Genomic DNA, 15,304 nt, shown 5'->3' on the forward strand with positions numbered 1-15,304 from the left:
AGGTTAAGCCTCTCTATCTTTGTTCCTGAATAAAAAAGTCCACGAGGTGTTAGTGTGGACAAGAGGCAGATTGAAAGAAGCAACATCTTCAATCAAGCCCTAAGCCTGTGTGGATGCCACTGGGGAGCCATCCTGATGAGAGACAGGTGGCTTCACCTGAGTGGCAGCACTTGGACTTTAACCCGTGAACAGCAGCTGCAACACCACTGCCAGCTCCCCTGCTGACATTCAAAGGTCGTACTACTGCTAGACCTCTGTTTCTAACAGAAATCCTCAGTCTAGGACCACTGTACCCTCGGTCACCAAGTTGTTCCTGAAGATGTACCTGGTAAGACTCACTCCTGCCAGGCGGGAGCAAGGGCAGCCCCGGAACTCCCTCGCAGACAGGGATGCTTGCAGAGCACATCAGACACCACCATAAAAGTTCAGCCTGGCTGGCACAAATAGAAATTGCTGTGTGCTAAAACAAACTAAATCCAGCTATTTGAGGGGAAACCCTACAGGGACCAGTCAGCCCTGGTCAGCAGCTTCTCAGGTAATTCTGCTTTTTCCAGCCAGAGCTGAGAATGATGAAATTGTGTGCTATAGCCACCTGCCTTTGTTGTGTCTCTTCCTAAAACCAGAACTTTTAGACTATGTCAGTGGTTTTGGTAATATTTTAAATTCCATTAGCAGCATAAAACAAAATAAATAGCAACCTAATTTGCCTGCCTGCAAGGAGCTATTTAATACCAATTTCCAATTACCGTACAGGAAATAGTGGGTTTTGTTTAGTTGGTCATGCTGTTGGGAAAGCTTCAGCTACCTTTTATGCTAATTGGCAGTAAAGTGTTTAGAAGTATTTATTAGCGTTTAATTATTTAGCATTCTCCTAATGGCTTAAATATAATTTAGAAAAGTTATAAATATTTTCCACTTTGTCCAGCTGAAAAGCTGCTGCTTGGAAGGCTTAAATGAAGATCTATTTATGGCTGCCTGCTGGTCACAAAATTACTGACAGCTGCTAATGCTCCAGACCTTTACATGCCCCCAACACAGAACAGGCTTGGTTTTCACCAACTGGGGAAAGTTTCTCTTTGTTGTATTAATTTTACCGAGATAGAGGCTTTAAAGGGGATTATCAGAGAGACCAAGACATTAAAATATGTAACTCATCCCAGTTAAATTAATTGTTTTCAAAATAACATGTATTAAGGGACGTTCATGTAGGGTGAGACCCCTTTACACGGTTTTGGCAATGTAAGTACAATTTAACATGCAAATTACATTGAAGATGAATTAGAAGCAGTTTAAAGTCAAGTTGCTGCTTGAGAAAATGGGAATCTGACTCCAAGCCTCTGAAGCAATAGTCACGTTAAATATTTCAAAATTACATCAGTGACTGCCATGTCAGTATGCAGGAGGGAACTTACCTGAACTCATAAATCCTCTCCCCTTCCCTATGTTAGAATTCAGGACATTTATTTTATCAGCTTATATCAGCTTAGGGGTTTGGTTTTACTCCTAATTTCCTCTAGAATACTGAACTCCACACAGGTTATTTTGGTGTCATCGAATCATTCACCTCTTAAAAAAGAACTGTGTGCTATAAAATCAAAAGAAGAATTTAGTTTATTGGGGAGGATATGCCTGAAGCTTTTTATTTGGGTTCTCATTTGCAGAGATGTCCTTACCCCAGGCTTTCAGTGGTGGATTGTGCCACTGATGTTACCTCTGGTAAGAGTTTTAGGTACAGGACTGCACTGTGATTCTGGTCCATTTCTCACTATATTCTGCTATTAACTGGAATAATTTAATCTTTCCCTAAAAGCTTGGTGCCCACAGAGATGTAGACTACCATTCAGTAGCAAGCTAGGGCTGATTTTTAGCATTCACCGCACCATTCTTTTAGGTACCTTATTGCTACCAGCTCTCATGATCTTCCTGCACTCATACTAGCTTGTGTTTTGTTAGATCCCTGTCTCCCAGTGTTTTCTGATTATATTGGCACCTCAGCTTTTTCTATAAAGGAAAAAGTCAAAGAAAAAGAGAGCAAAAGAAGCCAGCTCTTATATACAGAACGAAACAATACAACCCACACAATCTGGGTTACCTGCTAGAAGTCATAAAATGTGCCTTCGCCAACATCCAGGACTAGCAGATCAGAACAATTTTAGTTTTTAACATGAAGAATCACAACAGATTCAGTGGTTGGTTGTGCAGTAGGAGCCCAAAGCCATCCCTCAGCAGTGCTTATTGCATCTGTCTGGCTAAATAGGTGCATTTACTTGCTGGGTTTCAATACCCATAACCTCTCAGTGAGGTTGCTTTTGCCAAAGTGATGAGAGAAGGATATACATTATCAGTACAGAGGCAGCTTCATGGTGACAGGCACAAAGTGACTAGATTTTTCTAGTAAACTTCAGAAAGGTGAGATTTACGTAACTGAGCATTTTCTGCAAAATTGATATTTACATGTAGTCAAAGGATCTGGAACCTTACAGATTTCAAAATATGTGTACTTTCCTTGAGGAATAAGTAAGTTAGCCAATCCTGGTGTTTGTCTGATCTGATTAAGTGGAGATCTAATAATAAAAACATTTGGTGTTTTCTCTGTTCTGCTTAAAACTTATTTTTGATTTTCACTGTTTTATTCAAAAGGAAGGCATAGAAATAGCAACCATGAGCTTGAAATCGGAGCCATAGCAGGGACTTATTATAGACATGCTTTCCAGAGTATTTTCAGTTACAGCTGTGTGCTTTGAAGCTGTCAGCGTAACAAGCAGTGTGCTACTTTTCAAATAACCCTTTCTGTTGTCTTGTAGCTTTTTCCTAACTTTGAGCAGTGAATTGTTGTCAGTTTTAGCATTCAGCTGTATTATGGGAAAGACAGAGAGAAAGAAAATAGTATTTCCCTGCCCAGGTAAGAGGAAGTTGCCAGTGGGGAGGTCAGGGTGAGTGTAAAGGCCTTTCACTTGTGTTTCGTGGGAGTATGTCAAGAAGCAGAGCAGTGACCAAGATGGAAAAAGATGTTAGAAACCCATTTCCCACACTGGATGGCACTGAATCACCTCATTGCCTTGAGCGTCAAGATGGAGAGAAGCATAAATGTAATTATAAGAAAAGAAAAGGTTGATTATCATACCAGGGCTTGTTCTGTTTTCAGGGTAGGTGGGAGGAACTCATATTAATGACATTAACAGCTACACTTATACCCCTATCAAGCAGTGCTAGGTATAGGCATGTGCATCTTTTTCCCCAGCAGCGCTGAACATCAGTGAAAAGAGGCTTGGCTTCTTCCACAATTGAACTGTAAGGCAGAGGGAAGGATACAGAGCAGTGGTTGCTCTCTTGAACAAACACAGAATGAACAAATATCAAAGTATTAATGTACTGTTCAAAGCTGAAATTAGATAGAGGTGATTCAGTGCAGCCTATAGGGTCTGATATCTTGGCAACTGCTGCAAGATATCCCCAATCTGCAGAGAAAATAGCCTTTGTGAAGAAGCAGAAGATTGTAGTGTGCAAGTTAATGCATCAAAAGGCCAGGAAGAGAATAATTCGCTTTCACCTTGCTACAAAGGACAAACAGCAGTAAAAGCTGTGCACTATTGGCAAGCTTTTTTTGTTGCTGTTTTTAACTCAACCCCCAGTTCAGAGCTCCAGCCATCTCGGCAGCATTCCAGCAGGAGCTGCTGACATCTCCCACCTAATCAAGTACTGGATTATCTTGTCCTGATAAATTGGAGTCAGTGCCTCATGAAAAGTCTTTCCTAAAGTACTTCACTACCCTGTAATAAGATGGCAGATGTCTAAATCAAGCCTCAGAGCTAGCAGAGCACTGTTTTTTCCTACTGGCTTTTGGTGGTGAGTGCTAAGCTGGGAGCACAGTTAAGCATGGTAAATTTCACACCCCAGGTGAAAGGGAACTTGAAGGTATACTGGGTACTGGTTCATACCGAGTACATATGGGCTGCATTTGCTGACCTCAAAACATTTGCTCTAAAAATTATGTCTTTTATAACCAGAGCTTTTGAGGAAAGTACTTGTTTTAAAAAAGAAATTCTCTTCAGCTGCTGCATCTTTCTAGGAAAAGTTGGAGTTACTGAGTTATTAGAGACTTGCCTTCTATTCTTGGTCTTCTGTGACTCAATTGCTGGCCCAAGTTGCTCAGGGTAAATAAACTCTTCTCTTTCTCTGAAACATACCAAGAAAAATGTTAATATTAGAGAAGCGAGGGTGCTATAAATATGTGTGTGTGTTTGTACATTTACTTCAACTGGTAAAATAGCCAGGATAAATCTCATTAAGATAAAGGTATTTCTTGCAAGCATTTATGTTTTCTTTCTTGGTTTCACTCCTGAAGAAAAAGCAGCAGTTCTCACGTGCCAGACAAAAATCATCTTTATGTGTCACAGCCACCTCTACCATGCCTCTTGTAACACTGCTTTGCTCTTTTCCAGGGGAATCCATACATGTGCAATAATGAATGTGATGCAAGTACCCAAGAACTGGCTCATCCTCCAGAACTGATGTTCGATCTCGAAGGAAGACATCCTTCCACATTTTGGCAGTCCACAACTTGGAAGGAATATCCAAAGCCCCTTCATGTTAATATTACACTTTCCTGGAACAAAACCATTGAGCTGACAGATAACATAGTTATCACTTTTGAATCTGGCCGTCCAGACCAAATGATCCTGGAGAAATCACTGGACTATGGACGAACATGGCAGCCCTACCAATATTATGCCACAGACTGCTTAGATGCTTTCCACATGGATCCAAAATCAGTGAGGGATTTATCTCAGCAGACAGTCCTAGAAATCATTTGCACAGAGGAATACTCTACTGGATACATGACAAATAGTAAGATAATCCACTTTGAAATCAAAGATAGATTTGCTTTTTTTGCTGGACCTCGACTACATAACATGGCTTCTCTTTATGGACAGCTTGACACAACCAAGAAGTTAAGAGATTTCTTTACCATCACAGATCTGAGGATAAGACTGCTTAGGCCAGCAACTGGAGAAATATATGTAGATGAGCAACACCTGGCACGCTACTTTTATGCAATTTCAGACATAAGGGTATACGGAAGGTAAGAGAATATATACTATTAGAAACAGGCCTGTGTGTTCAGTTTTAGAGGTTATTCAAAACTGTTTATTTCCTTAAACATAACAACACTTTGTGCCTAGACATTGGAAATCTGACTCAGTTGAAGTCTGTTTCTGGTCATCCTAGAAGTTTCTGACTCAGTGGCACAAAGTCCTGGGAGCTTGAACCTTAGGTCTTACAAACAGGATAATACTAGCAGTTTCTTGTGCTGGCTCAGGAATTCACCCTCACATTATGACATTTTCTGCTTTTTTACAGTTAGAGCCTCACCTGGTAGCAGTTAACTAAAAAGAGAGATTCTGTCTTATCATTTGACTTTTTCAGGCCTTTAATGTAAGCTGTGATTGATACAGCAGCCCTTGTATAGACCCTTCCCACTAGATCCAGCTGTGAACTGCCTATGAAAGGGGAAGGCGGCAAGACTGCATTCCTTGTACTTTAATTAACTCTGAAATGCAGTGAAGCTGAAGTAAAATGGAAAAAAAACAACAGTGTTTTGAAGAGACTGATTTGAATATAACAAAGATGATTACTCAGCTGGGTTCAAGACAAATAGTCCCTCTGGGGCAAGCAGTGGCTGGTATCAGGTGCTGTAGTCCTAAAAATAATAACTGTGCAATGACGTTCCTATCGGGAAATTTTCTTCTCAACTCAAACTAGCAATTGACTGATGACCTTAAGCAGGAAGGTGATAGCCTTTATGCGTGTCTTGGATGCCAATTTGTTCAGAAGAAGTAAATGGGACTTACTCTATTAGCAATTCACTCACCTCTCTAATGTACCTTTTACTTCTCTGTTTCTTCTATAGAGAGTTCAAATCTTCCTTTTTTTTTTTTTTTTTTAAGAGAAGCTAAGTATTGAAAGGAACAGAAAAGCTGATAGGTCTTGGAAGGCCAGGGCATTTTTGCAGACACAGGACTGAGTGAAGAAATATAGAGACAGGGATTATATAAAACACTGGTGACTATATTTTCATTACTCCTGTAGTGACCTTGCCATTTTCTACCTCTTGTGTATGAGCCTTTTATGTTCATAAGCATTTCCATATTGTAAAAATTGATACATAAGATCAAAACAGAAGCAAATTGCTATGATTTAATCTATTGAAAAATATTCCTCTAACTTCATGTAAATGAAGAATTGATGCCACATGCAGATTTGAATGAATATGCACTTTCGCAGTGCCAATATAGTTTTATATGACATCAAAATACATTTCTTAGGACCGTAAATGTAGCATGTACTTACAATCTTCTGTGTCCACACCCAATACATATTCATGTGTTCAGAATCACTAATTTAATGCATGAAAGTATAAGATAACTGTTCCTGGTTTAAGAATTCTTATTGTAACTCTCATTAGTTACAGCACAAATTATTTTTCTGAAGTATCTTGAGAGGACTAAGTAGATCATGGACAGCTTAGGGTACTGTTTGAAATCATTTAGTAACATTAGCCTCACCGTATGAAAAAAATCTTCTATTTAATGTGTATACTTTCTCCATTGGACTCTATATAGGTTAGCTTTACATACACGTCATATCAAAGCTCAGGATCTGAAGGTACTTACTTTCAGGAAAAGCTGCTCCCCATCTGAAAGCTCATTTGGAACTTAGTCTGAGTTCAATTAGACTATCAGTACTTTGTCAAAGCAAGCATCTGAAGGATTATAAAGAGTGCATTGCATGCAAATTAGAAACAGAAACCTTCTGAGCACATCTGGGGCACGGCAGTCTTGTGAAACATTATAGAAATGAAGCGTGACTGTACAGAGAACTTATCTGATGCTGATGCTTGTTGTCTAAATGCTGCAGTAATTGGACATGTGCTTTAAAAGAAATATCTGATGTGTAATAGTATCTCACTAGATTAGATTCATGTGAATTCTTATCACTTCTCTGCTAATGAGAAGAACAGCTCTTTAGGGGTTTGGTGGCCTTTACTTCAATATGTAGTGAGCCCTCTTTGTTAAAGACTTTATGGTTTTGTTTACTGCTAAGTAGTTGTGTGCCTGCAGTACACAGCCCCAATTATTTAGTCACACCAAATGTCACCTGGTTTTAGGTATTTTTGGTTTCCTGCCAGAAACTTTATAGGGCCTGCCCCTCTAAATGGTCTCCAAGCCAGCATTATAGGGCCCTGGTATGGCCTGAGCATGGGAACGTGATGGACGGGGGGAGCAAGCATAGCCAGGGGTTTTGTGCCACTGTTTCTGATTCAGCTGGGCTTTCCAGACATTGCACATTAATTTCTGATGTTAACTGGAAAGTAAGTCTCTTTGTTGTTTTTTTTTTTTAATTTTTGCTACTGTGTTTCATATTCTGGGCTTTGAAACCTAGATATACATTTAGCAAAGGTAGATTAGACTATTCTGTGAGTACAGGATACAAAGAGACATTACCAAGGAGCTTCAGGTGGTAGATAAGTGATGCTAGCAGACACATTTCAAAGTCCTTTTACTGAAAAAAATAACCTGTAGGTTAAATATAGTTTAAATCATCAAAGCTCATAATAGCATATTTCTAAAGGCAGCATGAAATGTAAATTGTTTCACACTGTAAGGATCAATAACAATGAAAAGCGTCTATCTTAAAGCTGCCATATTTAATATACAAGATGCTGCAGTGGTTAACTCTTCACAACAAATCATAGATAGGAGATTTGTCCACTTAATATAGGGTTTGTTTTGTCATTGCTTTGCATTCTGGTATGAAATAAGCCTGATGTATGTTGCATTAGAGATAAAAACCTGTGTACTCTCAACAATGCCTTACCTCCTCTGTTACTACCTGTTTATTCATCTTCAATGTACCACTTCCATTGTGTATTTATTAAGATGATAAAAAAAGGAAATGTGGCTGTTAGCAATTTCAGCAACCCCATTGTGCTCACATTATTCAAGAAACCTAATAATCCACATGAACTAATTCTGACTTACTGATGGTCTACTTCACTAAATCAGGGTGATTTTTTCTAGTGAATAATGGACAATGTAGTGTGCCGGTACCTTAATTAAAGAGAGCCTCTCTTAGTCTTGATCTCATTTTAATTTACAGGATAATACTACAATAATATCACTAATGGAAGGTACATTAAAGGGCATCAAGTAGCATTAGCTGTATTAAATTATGGCACTTGTGTTAATTAACTGCTGAAGCAAGATGGTCCTAACAGCTAGAAAGGTCGACTAATGCATAAATAAAGTCTTCTGGGATGGGAAACTAAGCAGGAGTAGACATATTTCCCCTCATCTGGCCTTGCTGCAGAGAATCAGAGGGTGTCCTGGGTAGTAACCTCAGAAAGGTTTCTCTCACTTTGCTGCCTGCAGTCGTGGCCTGGACTGTCTGCAGACTCTGCCTGTGTTCAATTCCTCGTGAAGGACAGTCCTGGAAGTAAGCTGTGAGGCACAGCTCCCTTTTTTAACAGTTTTTTTTTGTAGGGAGGAGTTCCCTAAAATCCTGATAATAATTCCTTTGAAGTCAAGCAAAAGGTTCTCAGCAGATTTTGGATCAGGCTGCTAAAGGTTTAATCGCATTCATTCCAAAGTATTTTTGCTTTAACTGTTATTGTCAGTGACATGTACATTTATACATTGTAAATTAATTCTGGATGCTAGTAAAGCTGCATTGCCCCAGTGAGTGACGGAATGACTAGCTGGCTAAAACAAAAGATCTTATTGCTTTTGGGTGATTAGGTTTTGATCTAAGAGCCACCAGTTTCCTCATGACACCAGAATATCTAGCCTCCGCACAATGTTATCAAGCCCTTTGGAATTTATTTTTATACTCTTCTCGCCTTGAAGCTTCTGCATTTAAGCCCTGGGGTTTTCTGACCCTGTCTCAACTACGATTTCACTTCCAGCAGCAACAGAAACCTCTCACAGCAAGTGAAAAATATCCTCAGTTTTAACAGTTTCTTGCTCTCACATTATCTCATCTGAATTTAAAGCCATCTCTGAATTTGAATAAATTACTCTGAAGGAAAGCATATTTGCTGCTTGGGGAGCTGGGGCTTTTTTTTCTTTTTAGTTAGCCTGCCCCTCCTGCCAGCTGTGACCCAAACCACTCAGCACTGCTATGGTGGGTTGGGGGAGGCGAGTGTCTCTCCTCTTCAAAAAAGCTTATCTACGTCCCTGAGCCAAGAGTTTGCAGTGGACAGTCACACCATAAAGGCTGGCTTGTACCAAGTTTCATCCTCTAGTCTATTCAACATGTCCATTCCACAGATGGATTAATTGGATTAAATCTGTATGTTACTCTGGCATACACTTGACAATGCTGTAATAATATCCCTCTGTAATTTACCCAAAAGCAGAACTTTGCCCTAGGGAAGAGGTAATATATAGAAGTGTTTTAGTTGTATTTATAATACAAACTGTTTCCGTTAATGTTCAGCTCAGAACCAGACCATTAATATAAAGATATGTAGGCTTCCAGCTTCTAAGGAGACAACTGAAAACCATTCTTGTTTCTAGTATTTATTTACTGTACTTGAATACTCTTTGTTTTATGAGAACACTTGCATAAGCAGCTTGTTCCCCTTTGAGATTTTCACTGGTATTTGGAGGGAATCTAGCAGTTTCTCCAATTAAATTATGAACTCATTAGAGAATAGGAAAGAAAAAGAAATGTATGTATTTAAAAGCATGTCAATTTATCTTTAACTCCCAAGTGCAATTAGCTTTTTTTAATATATCTGCTAAGGAAAATGGTCCTTCATTTTCTGTAAACAAATCTAGGATAATCAGGAATTGAGGTAATTAAGTGGCCACTATGTTTTTTCACACATGAGCAGTCTCCAACATTTTTCTCAGTAGAGGTGTCCTGGGTAACTTTTACTCCTGCCTGTCTTCAAATTATAGTTTCCACCTTCTGTCCTGGTGACACAAGTCCTATCCATCAGCTTGGAGTGGTCTCAGTCTTGCAGTGGCTGGAAAGGGAGCAGAGCATTAGAGTCTGGACGGCTGACTAGGTCTCTAATTCTGCCATGCACCTTTGAACTGAGTGGGTTTAAATCACCGGGTTTCACACACCATCTTTGCTCATTAGCATTTGATGATCTTTTCTTGGCTCATTTTGCAAGATGTCAAGGATTTCCATACTGATCTCCCCCAGCTGTCTTTCAAGGAAGCTCAGTATCATGCAGGATCAGGGTGTTTGAAGAGAGGCACCAAGCCTTTTTGTAGTATAATTCATATTGCCATTGAACATTAAAGGAGTAGAGATGAAACTCTTGATGAAAGAAATGAGAAATTTTCTTTCTGTATTGCTTTGTATGCTGAAAAGCTATCCAAAGAGCCTTTCTGAATAAATTCAATGATTCCAGTATCTTGCAGGAACTTTCTTTCCTTTAAGCTTTTCATTTCAAAATATTTCAATTTAATGCAAACACTGAAATAAGCTTAAGGATCGCCCGGATCACATTTATAAATGATTCCTGGCACAGGAATGTCCTTCAGGTTGAAGTTAAAGCTGGAGTGATATAGCATATTATCATCTTAAAAGTTAAAAAAATCTCAACTGCTTAACAAGTAATAGGAACTACCAACTTCTAGGGTTGGGTTTTCTTCCCTTTGTTTTTTATTTTAACATCCTGATCCCTTCCATGGCTACCAGTATGGTGAAATTGCCTGTCATTAGTTTTGTCCATCTCAGTACCTAATTACACATGCCTAGGAGCTGATATTTCCTGGATACTACTCACATGTGAAGTGCCTCAGAAAGTAGTAGTTGATCCCAGAATATTCATGTGCTTTCTCTTAACACAGGTGGCATTTCTCTCTCTCAGATAATCTTTTCATTTTGTGATAGATGACCCATCATTCAGCTATGATTTAGGGAAATACTTGAAATTATGATAATTAATTCTCCTCTTATTTCCAATAGTACACTGCTCTAATAATGCTGTGTATCACTCCCTATACATTGTGATGGGGAGGAGGGGAGGAAAGAAGGCAAGGAAGGAGGACAGAAGAGGCTGTCCCGGCTTCTGTTTAAAAGAAATTAAATAAAACCACACCTCTCAGTCTTTTCATCTTCTCTCATCTTCATTTAAGGCAGCTGTTGTAAAGCAGGACAGTTCTGCTAAGTCCAGTAATACAGTCAGATGGAGACACCTATTCAGAAAACTGGAAAGTGATTTAGTAAAGGTCAAGGTCTAACAGCCTCATTACATGGGGTCTGTGAGAACCCCTCCTCTCCTTCGCTCTTGAGTCCATCTTTGTGAGTAATGGTCCTCAGCAGTACTAGTGCACAAAGGGAATCATCATGTTTCTTACTTGATAACAGCAGGCTGTAATGCAAATGAGTCCGCACCAAAGATCGGCTAAAACATCTTGTTAAATGGGCTGAACAACAGGGTAAGTTTGCAAGAGTGCTGCAAGTCTGTTTTCATAGAATATAATCTTGTTCATGGAAAAGTAATAAAAGTGCTACAGAAAGAAATGACAATGCTGTGAATTTAGCAGGCAGTAATATAGTCAGGGAAAAGAAGACAAGAGGTTACGCTGCAGGCAGCATTCCCAAGAGAAAGTCTGGCTGCTGACGCATTCAGGAAATCATAAAGTTGGCTGCACCCTTTGCAGGATAACAGGCTTTGTCCTGGTTAGATTCATGGGACATAGTAGAAATGAAAGGATGCTGAATGGCAAGAGGCATCCTAATGACACTAGGACGGAGCAGGAACTGGAGAACTTCTTAATATATTACCACTGCTATATGAGACCACCTTAAATTTTTGCAGCACGCTGGGTCCTTGGAGCCTTAGAGTCTGTGGATCAACAGCATCTGGTTGCTTACAAAACAGTTCATCCAGAGTTCTAGGCAAGGAGCAGTTAATTAAAAGGAATGATTGGTATGGCTTTTATGCTGGAAATGCTGCCATACTGTCGAGTAACATAGCTGTACTTCAGTGATGATTATTTTCACATTTCTGAGGTGAGAACCACTGTTTTAAAATAAGCCTAAAAACAAACAAAAACAATTCAGAAAGAAGCTGATCATCTGTAGTTTCATACTGTGTGTTAAAGCCAACCAGGCCTTGGGATGAACTATACATGCCCATATCCCAGTGCTGGAGGGCAGTTTTCTAAAGTTATACTCTTTCTTTGAACCCTTGGGTCTATCCTCTGACTTTGATGTTTGTGCAAACATCAACAGTTGTCTGCTTCTTCCTTGTCCGCTCCCTGGAAGACCTTGCGATTCTTTTCATTTTCATCCTTAAATCCATTTCTGTCTTAATGGGAGCTATGCAGAGTGTCTCTCCTCTCTGCCATGCAGTATCCTGGCTTCCACCCTCTCTAGATGTTTGTTGGCCTATAGTATGAGCCACTATCTGATATATTGAGTTTTATAGAGTACTTTGAAATACACTCTAAAAAGACTGGTAGAGAAGCACAATGGATAGTTATAATCTGTCCTCCCTGAACCATTACTCATAAAACAGGCATGTACCGGTAGTACTGGTACAAATGTTAATGATATGTTGTCTCCCAGTGACAGAGAGACATGGTGGTTCAAGTTTAACTGCCATCAGTATTTCTGTTATGCTGCACATAAAACCTATTAACAATCAAAAAGATAAAATTTGATTACAATGAGGATATATACATTGAGATATGCGTCTTCACACTCAACTAATTAGTTGCCATTGACTGTTTTCACTTTGCTCAGTGACATGTGGTATATAAATCATTACAATATGTTAAATGCAAATGGTTGGTAATAGGGTAACCATCTGCTCACTGTTGAGAAGTTAGCAGAGGAGTATAGTAAGCTGTACTTCTAATAACGATGCTAAACTCACATCCCTGAAATACCAAATATCTAAAACCAGCTGCCTTCACTAATGCCAACATTACTAATACATCTCTTACCCTTTTCATTTTCAGAAGCAAACCGCATATTGTAAGAGGTAATTTTGTTCTTCAGCATGAACCTGACTTCAAGGCTAAAGTCTGTAGCAGTAATGTGAACCACCATATCTCAGAGCCTTTTTCTTAGACTGTTTTGAGTGCTTTTGAGCAGCCAATAAATAATCACGCTGCCCAGTCTTCTTGGGACCTCTTTTTGTCCACAGATATAATTAAAACTCTCGTCCTCCCTTAACCCCTGCTGCCAGGCCCTATTTCAGAGATGACATGATTTTGTAAGTGATAGATAGTTGGCACATTGCTGTCTGGTAACGTATTACACCAGAGACCATAAAAGAGTGCCTTCCATCTAATAACCTACCATGCCCTATAAGCATTAAAGATCACACTGTGAAGAGGGATCAGTTATTTTGCCACAGACATGTATTATCAGGGGCTGTCATATACCTTCCATAATAAGCATTTCTGGATACCCAAGTGACAAAGTAATGCATTGGAAAATTAGTAGTGGGACAAGAGTGAAGGACTGCCTGTCAGAGTTGAGGCTGTGCCTTCAAGCTAGAGCAGGTCCTTCTCTCCTTACCCATTCAGTCATCTGCTGGTCAGGGTCACTGTCACAATGCTGATGTGCTGGCTCCTGCATCAGTAATATATTGCATTATTGCCCATCAAAGAGATTAGGATGTTCCTGCACTGAATTCCCAAGAAACGGCTTTCAGCATTAAAGAAGCTAAGGGATTAATTCAGCTCCTACTGTCTGAATGGAAAAGTTTGTGATTTCCTCAAAGTCAGACGCTGCTGCTGCCATGGCTTTCTCATGCCACGTTGGCAGGGAGGGGTTGGTCTTTGTCTGGGGGGCTACATGTGGCATGGCGGTGTCTGATTGAAGATTGTGGGAGAGCTTGTTAGCGTGGCGGTTTCTCAGCTGTGGGATGAATTACAGAATAAGATGCTTGCTCTCCGGAGACTCAGAAACCTGCGGCTTTGTGGAGGTATGCTGTCCTGCAAAGCTTTCCAAGTTTGAAAAAAATGTTACAGAGAGACATTTTTGTGATAACACACTTTCCTTTGTTGCCCTGTGAGAAAAGAACTGCTGGCTGAAAGCTCCACACATTCGGTTACTCCATTTTGATTCACAGTGAACACTTGCCTGTTTCAAAATGGGGTGCCTGCACTTTAAAGTTATCTGGAGCATTTATAGACAGAGCTGGTGTGATGAGCAGCACTTTATAATACCTCAAAGGCATGTTGCCAGAGCTGGGAATTTGATAAGCCAGGGTCCTGAATTGGATTTCAGCAATGGTCACAAGTTTTAGGAAGCTCTCATTTGAAATTGCAAGCAGGGGAAAAACAGGATTCTTTCTCTTAAATTGCATTAGTTTTATTGAACTGAAGCATTGCTTCAGTTCGCAGAACACTTTATATATATATTAATGCAAGTTACCAGAGATAGAATGGTTGCTGGACTGTTTATTGTTTCTGACTTACATAATTGGTAAAACTGATTTTAGTCATTTCCCCATTTAAATCTCTCCTGCATTAAGAATCTTTATACTTTGGGATGATGTTTACTGAAGTTGTCATAAACATAGCAATTTTAACTTCTTTCATTTGATAATGTTTCCGTAGTGTTTGTATTTAGGCCTGTTCAGAAAAAAACAGTCCAAGACATGTGAACATGAGCTGAAGTCCAGGAACCTCTGGTAGCCTTTTGTGCAGAGAGGGAACATTAAATGCATTCTCTCAGTAGCTGATCCCCTGTGTTTTATTTTATGTATGCTGCTAGTGTTCACTGCAAGACAAATGTCCTGGTCATCGATGATTCTCATGTGATGTTTTGAAGGGAGAGGGAGGGTTATTTCAGAGGTTTGGGGAGTTTTAACCTTACACTTAACTTGGTGGTATTTCTATAGCCTCATCACATTTTAATTGGCTCTAGAGTCTCTCATTGTGTGTATTGAACTGTGGGCCGCTTCTTCCCTTTGCTTAGAGCTAAAGGTGTTGATTTTGCCATGTAAGCACAGCCAGGAATTGACTTGAAAAAAAAAAAAAACCAAAAAAATCACTATTCCTGCCCCCTAGTTAGAGCTGAGCAGGTCCCACAACCTTCTGCACTACTGGCAGAGCGGAGCTGGTGGGAACAGGGTGCAGTGATGACAGTGTGGACAAGGGACAGAGCTGCAGTATGAGAAGGCATCTGTTTTGTCAGTGACCCTCTTTGGGAAACCCTCCTTCTCTCCTCCCACCCTTGTGTAGCTCCAGCTGCTCATTTCTCACTGTCTTTGCTTCTCTTGTGATGACCATCACTCCTTCAGTTGTATTGCATATGG

The 15,304-nt window shown here is 39.8% G+C and overlaps 1 protein-coding gene across 12 annotated transcripts in view; it reads left to right on the top strand.

Annotated features, from left to right (window-relative positions):
• Window positions 1-15,304, top strand: part of NTNG1 (netrin G1) — a 155,811-nt gene that overhangs the window by 63,319 nt on the left and 77,188 nt on the right. For all 12 annotated transcript variants that reach the window (XM_054073203.1, XM_054073213.1, XM_054073201.1 and 9 more), the window contains exon 3: window positions 4,443-5,083. In XM_054073203.1, coding sequence (XP_053929178.1) covers window positions 4,443-5,083 — 641 coding nt within the window. The remainder of the gene's footprint in view (window positions 1-4,442; window positions 5,084-15,304) is intronic.

Source organism: Cuculus canorus, chromosome 8, assembly GCF_017976375.1.
Source record: "Cuculus canorus isolate bCucCan1 chromosome 8, bCucCan1.pri, whole genome shotgun sequence".
Classification (NCBI taxonomy): Eukaryota; Metazoa; Chordata; class Aves; order Cuculiformes; family Cuculidae; genus Cuculus; species Cuculus canorus.